At 46.3% G+C, this 20,146-nt stretch overlaps 1 protein-coding gene across 1 annotated transcript in view; it reads left to right on the forward strand.

Annotated features, from left to right (window-relative positions):
• The window catches only part of atg7 (ATG7 autophagy related 7 homolog (S. cerevisiae)), a 56,259-nt gene that overhangs the window by 22,690 nt on the left and 13,423 nt on the right, over nucleotides 1–20,146 (forward strand). Inside the window, exons 18-19 of the mRNA XM_062544745.1 lie at nucleotides 6,870–6,950; nucleotides 10,775–10,897. Of these exons, the coding sequence (XP_062400729.1) occupies nucleotides 6,870–6,950; nucleotides 10,775–10,897 (204 nt within the window). The remainder of the gene's footprint in view (nucleotides 1–6,869; nucleotides 6,951–10,774; nucleotides 10,898–20,146) is intronic.

Genomic DNA, 20,146 nt, shown 5'->3' on the forward strand with positions numbered 1-20,146 from the left:
TTTTGAGGGAAGGGAGCGCATGCCTGCCTGCCGTGCTTAAAGAGCCGGAACGGATCAGCATCAGGCCGAGCATGCGTGTGTGTGTGTGTGTGTGTGTCTGCGCGCACGCGTTTGTGGTGTGTCTGTGTATGTGTATGTGTGTGGGAGTTTATGTGTCTGTGTCTATAGATGTGTTAGAAGAGCCTGAGTTTGTGTGTCTGACTGTTTGTGTGTGTGTGTGGTGTGTGTGTGTGTGTATATTTATATTGTGTGTGTGTGTGTGTGTGTGTGTATGTGTGTGTATATACACACACAATATATATATGCGTGTGTGAGTGTGTGTGTGTGTGTGTGTGTGAGAGAAATAGATGGAAATAGCTTCCCTGAAGGAGCACAATGTGTGTGTCACCTTGCCCTTGGACAACCACCCATTTCTGCTCTAATCCTCCCAATTTGATCAGTGTAAGACCTCCTGCCTCTTTTGCACACCGCACACAGCTCTCACAGACAGGTGTCCCTATCCACACAATGCCATCCCTCTTCACCTTCAGCCGCTCTCTCCACCCCACCCCTTGTGCTGCTGCTGCTGAAGGGGACGTTATGGCGCTGTAGAGCGCAGCCGTTTTAGCTCCGCATAGGAGCGCGGGGCGGACTAGGGGAAAGTCATCTGGATAATCCATCGTCAATGGGTTTCCTGGGAAAGCTCCCTGCCGAGTGCCTGCTTGTATCACTTTGTTGTTTGTCTGGGCTTTATCGTCAGGAAACAAGGGAGCATTTTTTTTTTTTTTTTGCTCCTGTGTTATGATCCCCTGGAGCCGACACAAAGGGCGAGGGGGGAGTGATGATAGTGATGGAGAGAGAGAGAGAGAGAGAGAGAGAGGAGAGAGAGAGAGAGAGAGAGAGAGAGAGAGAGAGAGAGAGAGAGAGAGAGAGAGAGAGGGAGAGAGGGAGAGAGGGAGAGAGGGAGAGAGGGAGAGAGGGAGAGAGGGAGAGAGGGAGAGAGAGAGAGAGAGAGAGAGAGAGAGAGCCCATGGACACGGCTGCAGCCGCACCACTCACCTCCTGTGCTCAGAGCGGATGTGCTCAGCACCTCCCCCCACCCTCACTGACACGGCAGGACGGGACGTGTGTGCCAGTCGGCTTCATCAGTGCATATAAACAAAGGCCCTGGATGGGTGTGGGTTCACTAAGTGTGGGTGAAAGTGGCTGTTTAAAGGTATACTATGCAGGATTGGCGATTTCATGGCCGGTTTCGCTTCCCCTACAGCTTTAGCGTGTATATTTGACAAAACTCCTCAATCGGTCAGTCTGCCGTGCCTTTTCATGAGACTTTACATGACACTTCCTGGAGTAGAGCATGGGTGCGTGCCCGGTGTCTCCTGAAGTTGCAAGTGTGGTTTTACCGCTACAGACCACTAGAGCGGCCAAAAAAAACACTGTTCGACCGGTAATGACTCATTTAATCAAATATAACAGTATGGAACGAATTGATTAACTGAAAAACGTTGCATAGTATACCTTTAAATAAGACACATGGCTGTAAGTGGGTCTGTCTCTGGTGACTCCAACAGGGGCGTAGATCAGAGGCTTTCTAGATGATGCATTCTGAGGTCCTGTGGAAGGAAGTTTATGGTCTGAACAGTCAGCTAGCTGACAAGATACAATTCAATGTAACATGAATTGGTGAATGTGTAGTCAGTTCCTTAAGCAAGTCGTGTTTTTTGGTATTCCAAACTCTTGAGATTCACATTCCTGTAGTTTGTGAGGTGGATCAGTGTTGTTTAATGTGATGTCCACCAAATTGTGTTAGTACAGTTGGCAGCCTTCAGATGGCGTCAGCCTCGTGACTGCCCACTACTTGACCGCCCGCTCCGACGTGGCGGAACGAAAAGTGGCGGAACGAAAAGTGGCGGAACGAAAAGTGGCACCAGAAGCGACCTTCCCAGTGCTCACGGCGCTGGTGCCGAGGGGACTCGGAGGGCGGGGCACAGCAGGGGGGGCAGGGCTTCATTAGCCGCAGAGCAGCACTGAGCGTGTCACTGCGCGCGCCCCGGCACTCGGGCCCTACGCTGCCACCCTGCCACCCCAACAACGCTGCCTGGGCTTAATTGTGGCGCGTGAGCCTCCACACTTAACCCGATTAATTAGAGGGAGGCATTAGTCAGCGGCGTGGCGCTGTCACCCGCGTATGAGGGGGGCATTCAGGCTGGAGATGGGCAAAGATGATGGGGGGAGCTGGGCCACTTAGACAGCAGCCCTCCCTCAGCTTGTCACAGATTAGCATCACATTCCACAGAGCTGTCTCTTCTGGGCCTGTTTTTGTGCTGCCATCTTTGCTCAGTGTGTGTGTGTGTGTGTGTGTGTGTGTGTGTGTGTGTGTTTGTGTGTGTGTGTGTGTGTGTGTGTGTGTATGGGAGTGTCTTAGACAAGATGGCTCAGTGGTAGGAGATGATTGTGCCTTCATCCATGTGGATGGGAGTTGGAGGTGTTGTTTAGCTATGAAGCCACACTGCCCCCTGGTGTTTATGAAGGAGATTGCAAATGAGCCTCTGAAATATGGCCCCTTCCCTCTGCCTTCAGCTTCAGCCTCAGCTCTGCTCTTCTCCCCAGGAAAGAAAACAACATGGTGGCCAACGTAGCCTGTTACAATGGAGCCATGTCATCTCTACCTGAATTTTTATAACATATTGTATAATTATTATAAGATATAGATAACGCCATTTTATTTCAATTGGAGGATTTTCTGCAATAATGGGTGGTTGTCCAAGGGTAAGGTGACAGAGATTGTGCCTCTGCGAGAGCTCTTCAGGGAGCCTATTTCCATTAATGAAACACACACACACACACACACACACACACACATCCACATGCATGCAGAACCTCAGGCTCATGCACGGCCATCCGTAAACACAGACACACACAAATACAAATATGTAGAATATTAACATATTAATATGAAATGTTTCTTATGTGTTATGGTTTGTATATTATAGTGTTTAGTTATTTTCATTAAGCTATTGATTGTATTGACGTTGTTTACTATTGCTCCTTAAAGTAGTATTACCAACTTTTAAGTTGTTTACTGTTAAATGTAACTGTTGTATTGTTGTTATATTTGTATGTCGCTCTGGACAAAAGCATCTGCTAAAGACCATAATCGTAACCATGTGCACACGCACACACAAGTGCTCAGTAGAACTGATATCTGGGTTCCTGTCCCCAGTAGTATATGATTATTCATTTCATTTCATTATCACACTCATCAAGAAATACACTTCATTTGAGATTATTTTTCAGTCAACCAGGTCTCTATGTATGTGATGCACAATGTACTTTCAAATATGCACTCTAGCAAGCAAGCAAACGCACATGTGTGTACACACACACACACACACACACACACACACACACACGTAAGCACACATATATTACCTCTTTTATCTTCCTCTGGGGAGCTTCTTTTAATTTGCCATTCAATGAAGATAGCGCAGCTTGAGTGAGCGGAGGGAGCCGTGCTAGCTGGCTTCGCTGGGAGGAGCCGCTCCGCTGCACTGCTGCAGAGAGGCCACAGCATGGCAGTCTAATGGAAGCCAGAGGAGCCTCAGCTCACCTGCTGTGCAAGCATCATGGGAAGATGCTGATGAGTGCATTTAGCTAGGAAGACACTTAATGGACTTGCTACTTTTGATCTCAGCACATTTTATACATCTGCAGAGTGAAGTAATGTGTAGGCTATCTCAATTCAATTTCAATTTAATGTCGCTTATAGAGCGCCAATACATTACACATGTCTCAAGGCGCTTTACAGAGTGTTAGACATTCAAAAGCCCCTTTCACATTCACCGAATTTAACGCTAAATCAGCCGAATTTAACGTTAAGGCTGTTCCTTTCACATTGACGACACGGGGTGGGGAGTCAACCCGCCTCGGCAATCCAACCCGTCTCGGGGGGTAGTATCAGAGCCGAGCCGTGTTGAATATGAAAGGAACAGAGGTCAACCCCGCTATTAGGGGTGTGTGACTAATGACGTATTTGGCCAGGCAGGAGGTTAAAATACAGGAAACACACAAGAGACTAGGATAACTTTAGCTGCTGTGTCCATAGATATATATGTGTGTCCAACAATCACGTTTTTTATGCTGAGAGTGCCCTGAACCTCCTTTTCTCAGCACTTCGGTCAAGTGTTTATTGTTGCTAGGTTACCAAAACCGTCTGCTGCCAGCAGCACGTCTTTTTAGAAAGTTTGCCTAATATAGCTAACTAGCCAACGAGCTAACTGTCAGAGCAGAAGTTGTTCAGGACTCAGCACACTGAAATATGACTTCGACAGACAAAAGGACCTAATTTGGCATTCAAATAACATAACAAGTGGCCCGCCATCATTTGGAAGCTAAACCACGTAGAACTAGCATGACAGTTGTGTTTATCAGTTTAAGATTGAGAACGCCACTGACAGCAGAAAACTTTTTTCTACATTCAAGTCTCTTCTCAATCCTCCACCACCGCCAGCAGCTACTTCACTGTCAGCAGATGACTTTGCAACATTTTTCACTGAGAAAGTTGCTAAGATAAGTGCTCAGTTTGATGACCCTGTAAGAAGGACTCTGCCTGGTGTTAGCATGATGCCATCATTGGACTTTTTCTCTCCTCTTGATGAGGAAGCGGTCTCTCAACTGCTTCAGCGAAGCCGTCCAACCACATGCCCTTTGGATCCTGTCCCGTCTACTCTCCTGCAGTCTATAGCACCCGCTATTATACCGGCAGTCACACATGTATTTAATACTTCACTCAGTTCTGGAATAGTTCCTTCTTCTTTTAAACAGGCAAGAATTACACCTTTGCTGAAGAAAAGTACACTTAATTCAACTGATGTGAAGAACTACAGACCTGTCTCCCTTCTTCCTTTCTTGTCAAAGGTTTTGGAGAAAGTGGTCTTCAAGCAAATGTGTGACTTCCTCTATCAGAATAACCTACTAGACCCTATGCAGTCTGGTTTCAAGAGTGGTCATTCTACTGAAACTGCTCTTCTATCTGTGACTGAAGCATTGAGAGTAGCTAAGTCCTCTGCTCAGTCATCAGTGTTAATTCTGTTAGATTTATCTGCAGCCTTTGATACGGTTAACCATGACATTCTCCTTTCTACACTATATGAACTGGGAATTTCTGGGAAAGCTCTTGACTGGTTCAAATCTTACCTTAAAGGGCGTTCTTTTAGCGTGTCTTGGCAGGGACAGATATCAAAGTCTCATGACCTCACTACAGGAGTCCCTCAAGGATCAGTATTAGGGCCCCTCCTCTTCTCTATTTACACCACTTCTTTAGGTGGGATTATTCGCTCTCATGGATTTGAATATCATTGCTATGCGGACGACACTCAACTTTTCCTATCCTTCCCACCTGAGGACTCTAGTGTTTCCCATCGGATCTCTGCATGCCTGAAGGATATTTCAATCTGGATGAAGGATCAGCACCTTCAGCTTAATCTTTCAAAAACTGAGCTCTTGGTGTTTCCAGCAAAAACAGCCATTCCCCAACAGATGAACATCCAGCTTGATTCATCCTCATTGACTCCAACTAGATCGGCACGTAACTTGGGTGTCATAATTGATGACCAACTTACTTTCTCTGAGCATGTTGCCTCAATTGCAAAGTCATGTCGGTATACCCTGTACAACATTAGGAAGATCAGACCTTATCTGACACAAGATTCCACTCAGCTTCTTGTACAGGCAATGGTTATCTCCAAGCTGGACTACTGTAATTCCCTGTTAGCTGGCCTACCTGCTTGCGTATTAAGACCACTACAGTTGATTCAGAATGCTGCAGCACGACTGGTCTTCAATCAGCCAAAGAGGACACATGTAACCCCTCTTCTAGTTACTCTCCACTGGCTCCCTATAGTAGCCAGAATTAAATTTAAATCTCTCACTCTGGCCTATAGGACACTGACTGGATCTGCTCCTAGCTACTTCAGTTCTTTGATGAAGATGTACATTCCCAACCGCCCATTGCGATCTTCTGAGGAGCGTCTGTTATGTCGACAAACCATACATGCTAGGTCAAACTGTAGATCCTATTCTTCAGTGGTTCCGTGTTGGTGGAATGAGTTGCCCAGTGCTCTCCGTTCAAGCAACAGTTTTGGATCTTTTAAGAGGGGTCTTAAGGCATATTTGTTTAATATGCACTTAGTCTTTTGAGTGTTTGTTATGTGTTATGGTTTGTATAATAGTTTTGTTTTGTTATAATTTGTCCATTGTTAAAATTTTACATTTATTCTGCTATTGTCCTTAAATTTAGCCATACCTTGCTATAGTTATTGTTATTATATAATTAACTGAGTGACTTATTTGATTGCTTTTGTCATTTCATTGTTTTATTTCTCATTAGATTAGTGCTTAAATGATTGTTGTATTGATAATATTGCTATTCTCCCTTTTTTGTAATTGTTCACTGTTATTTAATTTGTATTGCTATTTATTTGTATGTCGCTTTGGACAAAGGCGTCTGCTAAATAACCATAACCATAACCATAACCATCTCCGAGGTCCAAGGCATGCTTAACGTCATTGTTCACTCCCAAATTGCGTGTGACGTGCTGCTAGGCAACGCCTCCCATAACTCACCTCTGAAACCGGCTTCAGACAACCCCGGGACCAGAACATGTCTACCTTTCACATTGCAAAATCCCCTGAACCCGCTATTTCTTAAACGCTAATGTATCGTTTCTGAATGTGAAAGGGGCTAAAGAGATGCATTATAACAGAGAAAATAGAAGGGTGTTATATATGTTACTAACAGCAGGGGGTGCTGTGGTCCAGCATTTCTTTCCATGTGCAGAATTTGTGTGACTCTAAAGAAGACTTCTCTCTGTACTCTTTCCATACTGCAGATCCGTGGATTTCTGTCCCGATTTGACAACGTCCTTCCTGCAAGTCTGGCCTTTGACAAGTGCACCGCCTGTTCACCAATAGTAAGTCATGCCCCGACTGCGTAACATGCTCCAGTGAAACTCTCAATGATTGAAACATAAACACTGGGCCTGAAATAGCCAATGTCATAACACCCAGTCTCCTTCTGTGCAGCCCAGCCTCATTATAAGGCTGATTGCTTACACATGGCACACTCTCTCTATCTTGTCACGCTTGTGCTCGCGAGGCAATCCGCTGTCCTCCTCGTAGTGCACAAGCAAACATGGTTTACTACGTGTCGGACTTCTCGCCCGCATTCTTACATTCCCACTTCAGACAGACTCGGCAGAAAATTCCCCTCGTGGAGCACCATGGCTGTTGAATGCCATGGATTTTCTGCGGAGTGCCTGAGTGCGGAGCTGAGTGCAGTGCGTGGTGTTCTGGGGGGAAATTAGAGAGCGTCTTGGGGTAAAGCGGAGGCCATATGGTCCCAATCAGGCCACAGTTGGTCGTTGATGTCACTGTCGTATGTGAACAATTAAATGGCGGACAGAAGTGTTTTTTCCCTGGGGACCTGGTGCTGTCGAAGGGCCTGAGCTCTATAAATCACAGAGGGAAGCCACTCAATCTCTTCAGCATGTGTGGATGTGGTCTCTCTCTCTCTCTCTCTCTCTCTCTCTCTCTCTCTCTCTCTCTCTCTTTCTCTCTCTGCTTCCTGCGCTTGCTCTCTCTCACTTTCTCTCTTCTCCTCTGTCCCTTGTCCCTCCCTCCCTCTTCCCCTCTCATTTTTCTCAACCGTCTTTCTTGCCCTCTTGGACTCTTCATCTCTCTCTCTCTCTCTTTCTCTCTCTCTCTCTCTCTCTCTCCCTCTCTCACTCTCTCACTCTCTCTCTGTCTGTATCTCAGCCACAGGGACAATAGCCTTCCCAGCAGGCCGTGTTGTGTTCATGGCGCACTGTTTTGATTGGTTGTTGAGGGTTAGAGTGTGCCAGCCAGGCCAGAGGCATTACACTAGGAGCAAAGCCACAGTTGAGTTGACCTCGATGACTCTGTCTGTGCTTTCCTTACACTCGCTCCCCATCTACCTTCCCCTGTAGCATTCCCACTTCCCATCTACCTTCCTCTGTAGCATTCCCACTCCCATCATCTCACCTGCTCAGCCTCCATGTCCCAATGCACTTCCGCTCTTTTACTCTGTAGATACGGAAAGAGCACTTTCTCATTTGTGGCTCTATTCATGGTCTGTTTCTCTCACTGTCTTCAGCTCTCTCACTGTTGTTTTCATGTGTTGTTCTCTCTCTCTCTTTCTCTCTCTTTCTCGCTCTCTCTCACTTTCTCTCTCTCTTTCTCTCTCTCTTTCTCTCTCTATGTCAGTGGTGGTGAAAGCCTCCTTTGTAGTCATATGAAAGGGTCATAAAAGCTTCAGATGTGCCACTTTCATGTGTGAATGGTGAGTGGTGAGGTGAGCAGCACACCTCTGACCCCCAGGGCTGCTTCATGACCCCCGGCCTCCGCTCTGGTCACTCACACCGGCCCGTCCGGCCCGTCCAGCCCACGCTCACAGCCTCATGCTGAGGGCAACGTGGAGCTTCACATCAGTGGACCGGCTCTACCTCTCAGGCTCATGCTCCCCAGGCAGCCTTGTGTTCGCATGATGGTCAATACCTGCCTGGGGTTGCATCCCGCAGTTTAATGCCTATTTGGACCATTCTGATTAGAACCACTTTACATTTGCATCTCAGCATCTAACTTGAATGAGAAATTGATTTGCTAGGGAGGTAATTCCTGATTCCCATTGACCTCATTGGACTAATAGCTGGTTACAGTTTTGTGTGGGAGCCGGCGAGCTCATTTCTTTTATTATTCAGCAAGCTCTGGCCATGACTCACAAACATATTAGCAGAAGTCAAATGCAGATTCGTCAAATAGTCTAAGTATTTTAGCACAATTGTGTTAGTTCTTCTCAAAGCTGTCAGGTGGTACTGGCTGTATTGTGAGTGTGTGAGTTGCTGGCCCCGTTGTGTGTGTCTCACATCCTGGGAGCATATATATCACCACAACACCACTCCACTCTCAGCTGTGTGGGACCAGGAAACCATGGAAACAAAACAATTCGCCTCTCAGCAGAGAGCCTGTAAATTTCAGCTTGTTTCTCATTTTCACTCTATGTCTCTGTGTCTCTCTCTCTCTCTCTCTCTCTCTGTCTCTTTTTTTCTGTCTCGCTTCACCTCTGTGTGTCACCCCACCACCACCCCACTCCCATCCCCCCCAAACGAAAAACGGCTGAAACAACATCTCTCGAAAATAAATAGGGCTGTGAATGTTGTTGCAGATCTCTTTTTTTAAAAAATGATAATGCTTTTCTGTGGAGCTGACCTGCGACCAGCGTGCATGGGGGGTAGACGCAGTCCTGCCTATTCTGTATCTGGAGCACTGGAAGTGCTGCCAAGTGGAGGGCTAGTGCCTAGTCTCCAGCTGGTCCACTGGCCTCATGGCTGGCTGCAGCAGGCCTGTGCCTGGGTGGCGTGGGTAGACATGAGCCCAGGTCTCTGGTCCTCCGCTGCCGTTGCTTTAGAAGGGCTAATGACTGCTCTCTTGACAAGACTCTTCAAAGGGCCATTTTGAACGCTCCAATTTTTCTCTGTTTTTTTTTTTTTTTTTTTTGAACCTCCTCCAGTTTTCCTGTCTCTATTTCTCGCTGTCTCCTTCACGAAACAGTTGTGGAAGGGAAGTTCTGAGAGGCTAAAGGCGGACCACATCTAACTCTGTATGAGCCATACTGTATGCAAACCAGATGTGCCTTTCTGCCCCCCCCCTCCCCTGCTCCTTCTCTTTCTCCACTTTCACAACCCCCATCCCCCCTCTGTGTCACAGTTGCCATGGTTTAATAGGACCGCATCAATCAAAAAGCACTGACTTCGGAAGGGGGGGATCCACTCCTGGAAAACATAATGAAATCTTGTAAAAGTTGCGCTCACACCCATTGCTATGTTACAAAAGGAGGGGGTTGGTGTATGACAAGCACGTTGTTTGCACAGGTTCCAAATATTCTGCCAAAGTCAACAGCGTAATATTAGGCATATACAAAGGGGGAAGGACAAACAGGGAACTAATGCACAGTACACTTGCACAGTAATGCAAGTTCCAAAAGTTCCACAACAGTGTTCTTTTTTATCTCTCTCTCTTTCTCTCTCTCTCCCTCTCTCCCTCTCCCTCCCTCTCCTGTCTGGGACACTAACAGCAGATGCCATTAACTCAGTAATGTATTCCTCCTATGTTGGGGATGGAGGGTCTTTATCTCCTTTGGAGAGAATGGAGTGATAATGGGCCTGGTGGTGGGGGAGAGGGAGAGGGAGGAAGTCTGCTGGGGAGATGGGGCACACTATGGCTCCACCCGGACAAGCAGTGGTGCCAGATGTCTGCAGCAGCTCCCCGTGGCTTTTGTGGAGAGTGAAAAGTGATCCCACCTTCTCCAGCACCCCCCACCCAGTCCCCTCCCTCCACCCTCACACAAAGGCTTTACGTTTCACCTGCGCTACAGTATGGCGTCAACCTAAACTAATGCCGTTGGTTTCAGAGTAGCTGTATTGAATGGCGTGTTTTGTGGACCAACTCATTTTAAAAAACTGTATTTCTTTCTGATAAAATAGTTTTGGATAGAACGGCTTAACTCGCTGACATAGTTGCAATTCACACATCACAGGCAGGTTATTAAACAGAGCAATGTAAGCAGTTCCTGTGTATTTTCTGAGTCATGAGTATTATGTAATAATAGATATTTCATGCTAGCTGTAAGGGCTTCTCCTCGGCGATTGTAAGGAGACGTCTTCTCCTCTCCAACTCCTTGTGACTCAGTCTGTTGTTGCTCCCCCTATCTGACCTGCAGGTTCTTGATCACTATGAGCGGGAGGGCTTCCAGTTCCTGTCCAAGGTCTTCAATTCCTCCCACTCCTTCCTGGAGGACCTGACCGGGCTGACGCTGCTGCACCAGGAAACACAGGCCGCTGAGGTGAGCGCTCCTCCTCCCTCACTTCCTCCTCCCTCACTTCCTCCCCTCAGCAGCCCTCTCAGCTGCCTGCTCCTCGTTTGAACCACTCTGTCCGTCAGTTGGTGCGCCATCACTTCCCCTGGCTTGTGTCTCCCCACATTCTGCAGTCTATCACTTTACTGACCTTAAACGTCACCTTCTTATTGAGTCCAAAAACATCTTTCAGACCTCCTCTCTAGATTTACCTCAGCAGGCCCACTAATAGAGCAAGAGGCTTATTCCACACCTAGGTTTAAATCACAGGGGCTTATTGCTATAAATGTGTAACCTATGACAGTACAGGTACAAGAGTGTATTATCCATCACTCCATCATTTATCATACCCCAACGATCAGGAAAACGTTTAGTACTAAGTAATAAAACAAGACTTCTGAATGAAAACATTTGAATTATTATTGCCTGTATCAGCAGGAAATTCAATCTGCCAATTGACTGTGTTAGAGCTGTGACCAGTCAGCTCCTTTCCATAGCATCTTAGTTCAAATGTAATTGTTTGATTGTGTTCTATGACAGTAATAGGTAAGACAACCCAAAATGATATGAGGGGAACCCTAGCTGATGCAGAAATCATCTGCACTGGTAGACTGCAGCATGTCGGAAATGAGCAGGATTTCTTTTTTTCTGTGTGTGGGCAAGCTCTCCAGATTGGAGTGTTTGTTTAGAGATGAGTGAGTGATGATTCAGGCCTGTTAACGGCAGGATCCAGAATCAGGGAAGGGGCCCCTCGCCTCGGAGCTGCTTTTCCTTTCTCCAAACATGACCTCGTCAGAGCCAAGAAATAACACGGCAGACATTTCCATGAGTGGCTCGGGTCTGGGGTGTTTTGAGCGTGGAGATTAATGGCCAGGAACTGTTTTCAGGATCACTTTTTAAACAGGTCCTCACTGCCAGATGGATCATAAAAACGTTCTATTGACATACTACAATTGGTCCAGTTCAGACTTCCCATCTCAGAGGGTGAAATTCATTCTCTCCAGAATCTGGGACATTGAACCAGAAGGTGTCTTCTGGAGGCCCTAAGAAAAGGCCCTGGTGGGTCCCATCCCATGACGTAAGCTCGGTAGATCCCGCACAGAGACCCAAGCTGATTATTTGAGGCGGGAGAGTTTATTTCAGAGTGCGAAGCCAAAGCCCGCTCAGTGAGAAGCACGGAAACATGAAGCGCTGCGCCCGCCTGCTAGTGGCTCCAGCTCTGGCGTATATGACTCAGAGGGGTAAATCCCACAGAAGATGAAAGAGTGGAGTGCTCCACTTTCTCAGAGCGAGATATGGAGGACAAACACTTTAGCAATTTGTGGAATGGCAGTTGTGTCCATATCCCCTTCTTCATGCGAAGCTTGAGACTGGCACTGAGTAACCAGCTGCTCTCTCTCTCCGTATGTGCATCTATATGTATGATTTAGACATTCTTGGCAGGAACCGTCCACATTTGGGTTCTTTTGGAACATTTTGTGTTTTTTTATAACGACAGCCAGAGCGTTGGTATATGGCCTCAGCAGGACTCCTCTGACAAATAAGGCCCTGGAGAGCTTTCTGAGACTGTGGGAAAGTCCCACGTCAGTGCTGCTCTCGCCCCCTCAGTGGTGGAGCAGTTTGGGGGAAGCTTCCAGATTCGCGCTGCCAGGCTCATTGTCCCTTGGTTGGTTTGAAGCACAGTACATTTCAATAACTACTAGGTGCTTTTTTCATTTCTGCGTGGGAGTCTTTTTCCCCCAACTGTACACACAATGAACCATTTGAACAAGTCTTCTTCGACTTAGTCCACAAGTAAACATACAATTGAACTGCGGCTTTTAAATGATTGTTTTCTGTGTTGAGAAAGAAACTCTAAACTTAGGCACATTCTCAGCCCAAACGTTATGGCATCTTGACCCCATGTTTTGATTATGACTATTAGTAATCGCATATCTTAATATTTGATTGCTCCTTTTGTGATTTATCCAAATGTGTCATATTTGAGTCAATGGTAACATTTGATTTATTTGGATGACCTGTTTATGTTACATATCAGCCAACATTTGCTATTTTCAATTTCATGTAATGCGCATATTAATATATACACAAATTATGTTTCCACTGTATTGTCATGCAGTAACAATTGTATGGATTACATGTATAAAATCAATAATTATATATAAGTTATAAAATCTAAATATTACTAAATTAATGTGTTCTAATATTGGAAACAAATGTCCTGAGCCACAAGATGTATGGCACAGTGGACTTGTGACAGGAGTGTAATATAGTGTGATTAAAGTCACTCTTAATATGTGTTTAAGCTTATTTTAGTCATTCCCGGAATTGAAGAGCTGGTTTTATGTGGCGGAGAGAGTTTTTGGAATGCTTTTTAATAAATGTTGGCCATTCTTTCTATTGAAGTTCTCTGGCTTCAGCTAAATGGTTTGGGTTCCGCACCATCTTAGTATTAGTGCAGCTTTGCAGTCAGTCATAGGCAAAGAACACGGTAGACAGGGAGACTAGAGGTAGCGATAGGCAGCGCTGACTGATTCTTGTGACTAGGCCTCAACTCGCTCTTTGTCTCAACGTTGGTATGAAGGACACCTTTGTCTACTCCATGTTCCCATGTGAGAGTTCAGTTTTCCCATAGTCCTCCGCCTAAGCAGGTGGCTCCATGTCCTCTAAGCTCCAAACAACAGATTTATAGTTGGTCTTTGGTCCTGACATACACGTTTTCTGTCTGATTGTGTAGTGCACAATCAGACAGAAAAGGTGTATTTCAGGACCAAAGAAGACAAAGCATTGTTTCTTTGTACCTATTCAGAAACATACTCTTGGTCTGTTTCGGTGAATCACCAGGGAACTGAAAGCTAAATGTTTGTGGTGAATTATACCTATTCATTTCTTTCAGTCAACTTCCATCGGAAATACAGAATTATTCTTGGCAGGAACGGTCCACATAGGTACATAGCTTGTAACTTCTCACAGTGATACGGATAAAATACAAGATCTTTTAAAGTGGCTTTCTCTTCAAAAGGGTAAATAATAACTTTCATTAAGTAAGGATTTTCAGTAATAAACGATAATTTATTACATAATGATGTGTGTGCAGAAATACACTGCCCCCAAATATGGGCCAGGAACTCCCTGCCACTTGGTTGTTGTTGGCTCCTCATGTTAGTTAGTTAGTTAGGCGAGTGGAAATGGAGGGCTTCTCTAAAGACTGGTGCCCGGGTAGGTCCTGCCCTCTTGCCGAGCCTCAGGAAGCACAACACACACAGACTGGGAGGAAATGAGTGTCTGAACAGGATGCTTCGCCTACTTTGCTACTACACAGTACACCCGGGAGCACACAAACCTATGTGTACGGACACGAACACGCACAGACACTCACTGGCTCGTGGTCCGTGGAAGTGTGTTCTCATTTCTGTGGCAAGAGGACTGACGTGTCCTGATAAAGAAGGACTGTGACGTTGTTTAAGAGCGTCATACTCCGCCGCTGCAGGTCCTCCATTGCCGGGTGCCCTCAGGCTGCCTGTGCTGTCCAGACCTGCCAGTGGCACAAAGACTCAGCGCGATGTAGCCGATGGCGTTTTACACAGCGCTGTGTGAGTCTGGAGCATGAGGGGAATGGGAATGTTCAAATAGCTCGCCGCGCCACGTCAGGTGCTTACACTCGATATGACTCAGGCCTCCACACCTCCTCCACTCTTCCTCCCTCTTTCCTGTCCACAGCTGTTTTTATGGAGGGTGTTGTTTTTTTCCCTCCGTGGACCCCGGTGCTCCCAGTTTTCCAGAGCCGCGTAGAAAGATTCGAGATGTCACCTCAGCGGCTGTCACTCTGCCGGCGGAAGCTGTTGGGGTAGAGGGCCTTATTTACCCGCCGCTCATGTTTACGCTCGTACGTCAGGGCCAAGCTTGTGGATTTCCACACACGATCAGCATGCCGTGTCCTCTGGATTCTGGTTGGAAACCATATTTCAGCCCCCGCCAGCGGAAGCACTAGTCTCTGCCCACGCTTGTGTGTGTGTGTGTGTTTTGTGTGTGTGTGTGTGTGTGTGTGTGTGTGTGTGTGTGTGTGTGTGTGGAGGCCTCTCTTATTTTCTCTGTCTTCAGCTTCTATATGTGTTCTGTGTTTTTTTTTTGGGTCGCTCTTTGCCTTCTCTCCTTGGTGTGTGGTGTGTTTGTCAGGCAGCAGTGGTGTTGGATTCAGCCAGAGACCAGGAGGAAGGGTGACTCACACACTGCCTAGACCTCCAGCCTTCCTTCACTTCTGAGTTTCCTTACTCCGCTGCCTCCTCTTCTCCCTTGCCATAAATGTAGAGTGGGTTGAATCGTGTGGCGCCACTTGCCATAATGCCATTTGCCAGACTACTCTTCCTCACCTCACTTTGGATGCTAAACTCTCAGAACTCTCAGTTGGGTCTGCTTGAATTATAGAGCCAGAATGAGCCACTTGCTATCAAGCATGTGGGTTCTATATTGAAACGTTCTTTAAAAAGGCTGATGTACTTGGCTTGAGCTCCTTTGGTTCCTCTTGCTGTACTTTTTGTCATGTCCTATTTAGATGCTGTAGCCTGCTGTGAGCTCTTTTAGCGCTCTAGAGTTATTATAGTACTCTTCATTCAAAGACTATGTTGCTCGCTCCAGTTTGTTTGTTTAGTCATTTATTCATTATTATTTATTCATTCTTTTTTTTGTTTCATGGCCTGTCTTGGTTTTGGCATTTTCACCTTGTCTTGGCTATCTGGATAACAACCTGACAGCAACTAGCCCCTTATCTCCCTGCTACCTTAGCATGGTGTGGCGGCTGGACAGGGTGGCTTCTGTCCCCCCAAACTGCCTCACTTCCCCTCAGTGAGTCCCAGCGTCCATCCCACCGTCCATCACCCGGACGCCCACTAGTCCAGTAAGCACTGCTGTCATCACAGGCCAGATCCCCGGCTCAACAGCTCGCAGAGGCGTTTTAACACCCGCCAGACAAAAGCAGCTCTGTCCCCAGTGTCCTGCTGTCCCCCTCGCTCTAATATCCCCAAAAGGCTGCCAATCGGCCCCACTCTGACAAAGGCGTCATTGTGTGTGACTGGTCAAAATGATACTTCTTCTCTTGTTGCATTATGCTGGACTCCACGAGGCCATGAAGTTCAGGAGCCTCACTACAAACAGAGATCCATTCAGAGGGACTCGGCAAAGCCTGTGTATTTTTAGACTGGTGTTTGAAGCGCACAGTTTGACTGCTGCCACACTACTGTGTCTGTGTGTGTATGCGTGTGTGTGTGTGTGTGTGTGTGTGTGTGTGTGTGTGTGTGTGTGTGATGACCCAGACCCCCTATGAGTAGTCCTCCACCCACCCCCATCATGTGATCTGCGTGCTCAGCAACACACTTACTGCTGTGACTGTTGTTTTCCTGGAAGCAGGAATGTTCATGGGCATTGTGTATTCAGTTCCTCACTAGATTGTGAATATTTGGATGAGCTATAATAGTCTGGCGATTGTGCATTGTATTATGTAGTTTCACGTGAGATCATCTCATCTCTGCAGTAATCTGCTGAAAAGCGGCCATGTTGAGATGATTGTTATTGCGTACCTACTCAGATGAGCAGATTCATTATCTCTGATTCGTACGGTGATTTATTCCTCCATTTGCCTGTCATCCTCCAGGAGCCACAACAAAACTGCAGACACCTCTGCCGACTTTCCCCCCCTCTTCTCCTGGCGGGAGTGTGTGCCAGGCACCTGTGGTTTAATGGGAGTGCGCTTGTGTAGTTTTCCATTTTGATGTTCTCATGGAGCCGGAGGCGGCGTGCCTGGGAGTGGGAGCTGCTCGTCTCCCAGTGGCTTCTGCTCAGCTCCCTGAGTTTGTGTTGATTCCCCCAGGTGAGGAGCGAGGAAAGCCTTGGGCCCCTGCTCTAAAGCTGTGCCCTTGTTTCAGAGTGCTGGTCACGGGAGCCCCATAACTAATGAAGTCGGATGAGCTCATTGGGTTGCGCTGGTCCTAGCGCTTGGGGGAGGCTGATAAGACGGGGCTGCTATCCTGTCAGTGGTTTGGGCTCTTGCCAGTCTAGTGTGGAATTGCTAGCAGGGAGCGCCATAATCCCCTGTCAAAATTTCACTGGGGGCCAGGTTCCCGGCTGCTTAGTTGGAGCATAAGCCATGCGGTTAATCATCACCTCCAAGCAATTCTCCTGTAAGTGCTCAGGGAAGCACAAAATTGCACAAGTTGCTAAAGCGAGATATTGCTAATGCTGATTTTTTTGTCTAATCCGGCTTGGGAACTTTACAACGCATGCTTAGTGCCTAATGATGACTATCAAGTGAAATAGATCCACTAGGATTTGGAGCTGGTGCAGTAAATATGCTGCTCACTGCATCTTTAGATTGCATCTTAGTGCAGTCACTTGTGCATGCTGTCTTTTCCCCCCTTTTTCTGAAGCAATCTTTCTGGTGCTGCTGTGGGATCCACGGCAGGTTTACAACATGTCAGATATTGAGCAACAGCATATTATCTTTATAAGTGTGTCTGTGTATATAGACAATGAAGAGATAAGTGAGAGAGAGTGTAAAACAAACAGATACATTATTCCAGGAAATACAGGTGACGGTTAACCCTAGAGTTAGATGAGAGGACATATATCCTTCTTATCTCTGTGTGTGTATTAACCTAGTCTGACACCGTTAGCCTAGCTTAGCATAAATCACTGGAAGTGGGTTAGACCAGTTAGCTTACAGGCTATATAGCTTATTTGGGTTAACTGGTCCAACCCACGTCCACTACTTGTTGTCTTTACATTGGACTATGTTGTTGTACTACTCAACCATGTAAGCAATACATCTCTATTAATTAAGATATGTCATTCTACATTATTTTACCAAAATAAACATGTCTTCATACTTGGATGACATTGACTGATGTGTGTTGACAGTCAGTCCGCCTCTGTAAATACTCTGGTTGCAATGTGGTGGATTGGAAAGGTATTTGAGTTTGTTTGGGATCAGTTATTTTTGCACCACAAAAGATGGTGCCAAATGTGTCATGGCATTCCAGATGAAACTGCTACTGGCTCATATTTGCATACATTGATGGCATCGTATTGAAGATGATCTGTCTCCAGTGCCTACAACTAGCGTCTGCTTGGACCTCCAAACTGGGGCAGCGGGGTAGCTGAAGCATATAGTGTTCTCATATTCACACTCCTCTGTGATCACAGAAGGAAGTGTCAAACACACACACACACACACACACACACTTTAGTACTTTTTCACTGACCTCTGTCTCACCTCCCCTAGTGCCCACCCACTACAGCCTCAAAGCTGCCACTGCCCAGAGGGGTCAATCCCATGCGGTGGTCTCCAGTGGCAGCCCACAGGTCACCTCCCTTCCCTCGCAGCAGCTCGCTGTGGACCCCTTTTTATTTTAAAAACTTGTCTTACAAAACACGGATGCCAAAATAATACCGCAGGCACGTCGCGGAAACCTGACGCCGCTGGACGGAAGGGTGGCAGGGCCCGCGCGTCCTTGTTAGAGCTGTGGAGCGGGCCGCTATAGATGGCAGCGCTGCTCAGGCGCCACCCCAGATTTATGCCCCGCTCTCCCGCCCCTCAAGTGAGAGTATATGCTCCGGCAGACAGATCCGGTTGCAGACAGTTGACTGGAGGCAGCTCTAGCCCACACATGTATGAAGCCACATCGCCGGTCAGTTTTAGCATCCTTGACCATTCTTAGGACACCCATCGTAGCACCTGTAATACCAGATTAGGTCCAAGATAGACATTGGAGTACATGTTGGAGGCCGGGTACTAGGGAACCAGGGAAACATCAGGACTAAAGTGAGATGCACCGTGGATGTAACAGGAGAGGAGTAGAGGGGGAGGGTGGGGAGAGGAATGGGAGACCTTGCAGTAGTGGCAGTCACTGGAGAGGACACTTTTGGTGACCATTTGTTCAGAACTATTTTGCGAATGGTTTCAACCGGAGGTGCCAGTATGACTGCCAGTGGCTATACAGTGGTGCATATTTTCACATTTAGCAGTACTGCATGTCTAGGGCAAACATTTAGATTACCTCAATAGGCTAGACATTTACTCAGAGTTCTGCATGGAAGATTACTGTTTTCAAAACCATGATTGTAGACATGCCTGCTGTTGGTTTGAATGAGCTGGCTGGTCACTCTTGGTTATGGAGAATCATCGTATTAGTCTGTCTCTGTCCTTAGACTAGTCTGGTTTTCACCATACTAAGATCAATCTTTTAAGAATGAACATTAGTCTGGGGAGGCTGCACTTTGTTTCTACTGCACTTCGCGTCGCTTAAGTTTCGTTATCGTCACGTCACCGGCCAATAGCGTGCCAGGAGTATGGCCGTTTCTGATTGGAGCCAAAGGTTCTGGCAGTAAACAGAGGACATAGATCTGCTGGTTTCCAGCCTGAGCTGCCTGCTCCTTTAGATTCCAAGTACTCCTATGGTGTGCTAATGTGCACTACTGAAAATGATGTAGATTGTACCAGCTGCCTCATGTCAGAGATGCTTCAAAGGATTATGTTTGATCACCAAGGAACTTTCACTATAAAAGGCCGTTCACATCAGGAAGAATAGCTATAATGATAACTATAAACAAATATCGCTCTTGTTAATGACGATCTTGTTAATGATGAATGACGACGTGCACACATAAACTATAACTATAATGATAATGACATGAAGAACGATATCATTGAGGAATCTCTTAGACTTATTTTGAGAACGATAAAAAGCTAACAGCCAATCAGAACCCAACAAATTTTAAGTCATCACATTCATAAACATGAGGAGAGACTTTTCTTATCGTTTGGTCAGTGTGGACACTTTTATTGTTATGGTGATAGTTATCGTTATAGTTATAGTTAGTTATTGTCATTGTTATCATTCGTGTTGGTGCGAATGCCACTTAACTCTAGCTATAGCTGTAACTACAGTAATTTCCCGCATATAAGCCGCATTGTGTATAAGCCACAGGACAGTGTTTTATGCAAGTTAAAAGAAACAAAACCATATTAACACCATATTAACTGCCCCCCCTGTATTAACCTCATAGCTGAAGAAATTTTACAAAATCAATGTATAAGCCGCGGTTAATAGTCGGGAAATTACGGTACAGTATAACTTATTTTTGTCTGATATAAGGCTTATTTGAGAAGAACCAAATGATCAATCTCTTTTTAAAGGAAAGAGAACATAGATAAGTAAATGATTGAGGCTGGATTAAACCAAAGCC

Source organism: Sardina pilchardus, chromosome 9 (assembly GCF_963854185.1).
Source record: "Sardina pilchardus chromosome 9, fSarPil1.1, whole genome shotgun sequence".
NCBI lineage: Eukaryota > Metazoa > Chordata > Actinopteri > Clupeiformes > Clupeidae > Sardina > Sardina pilchardus.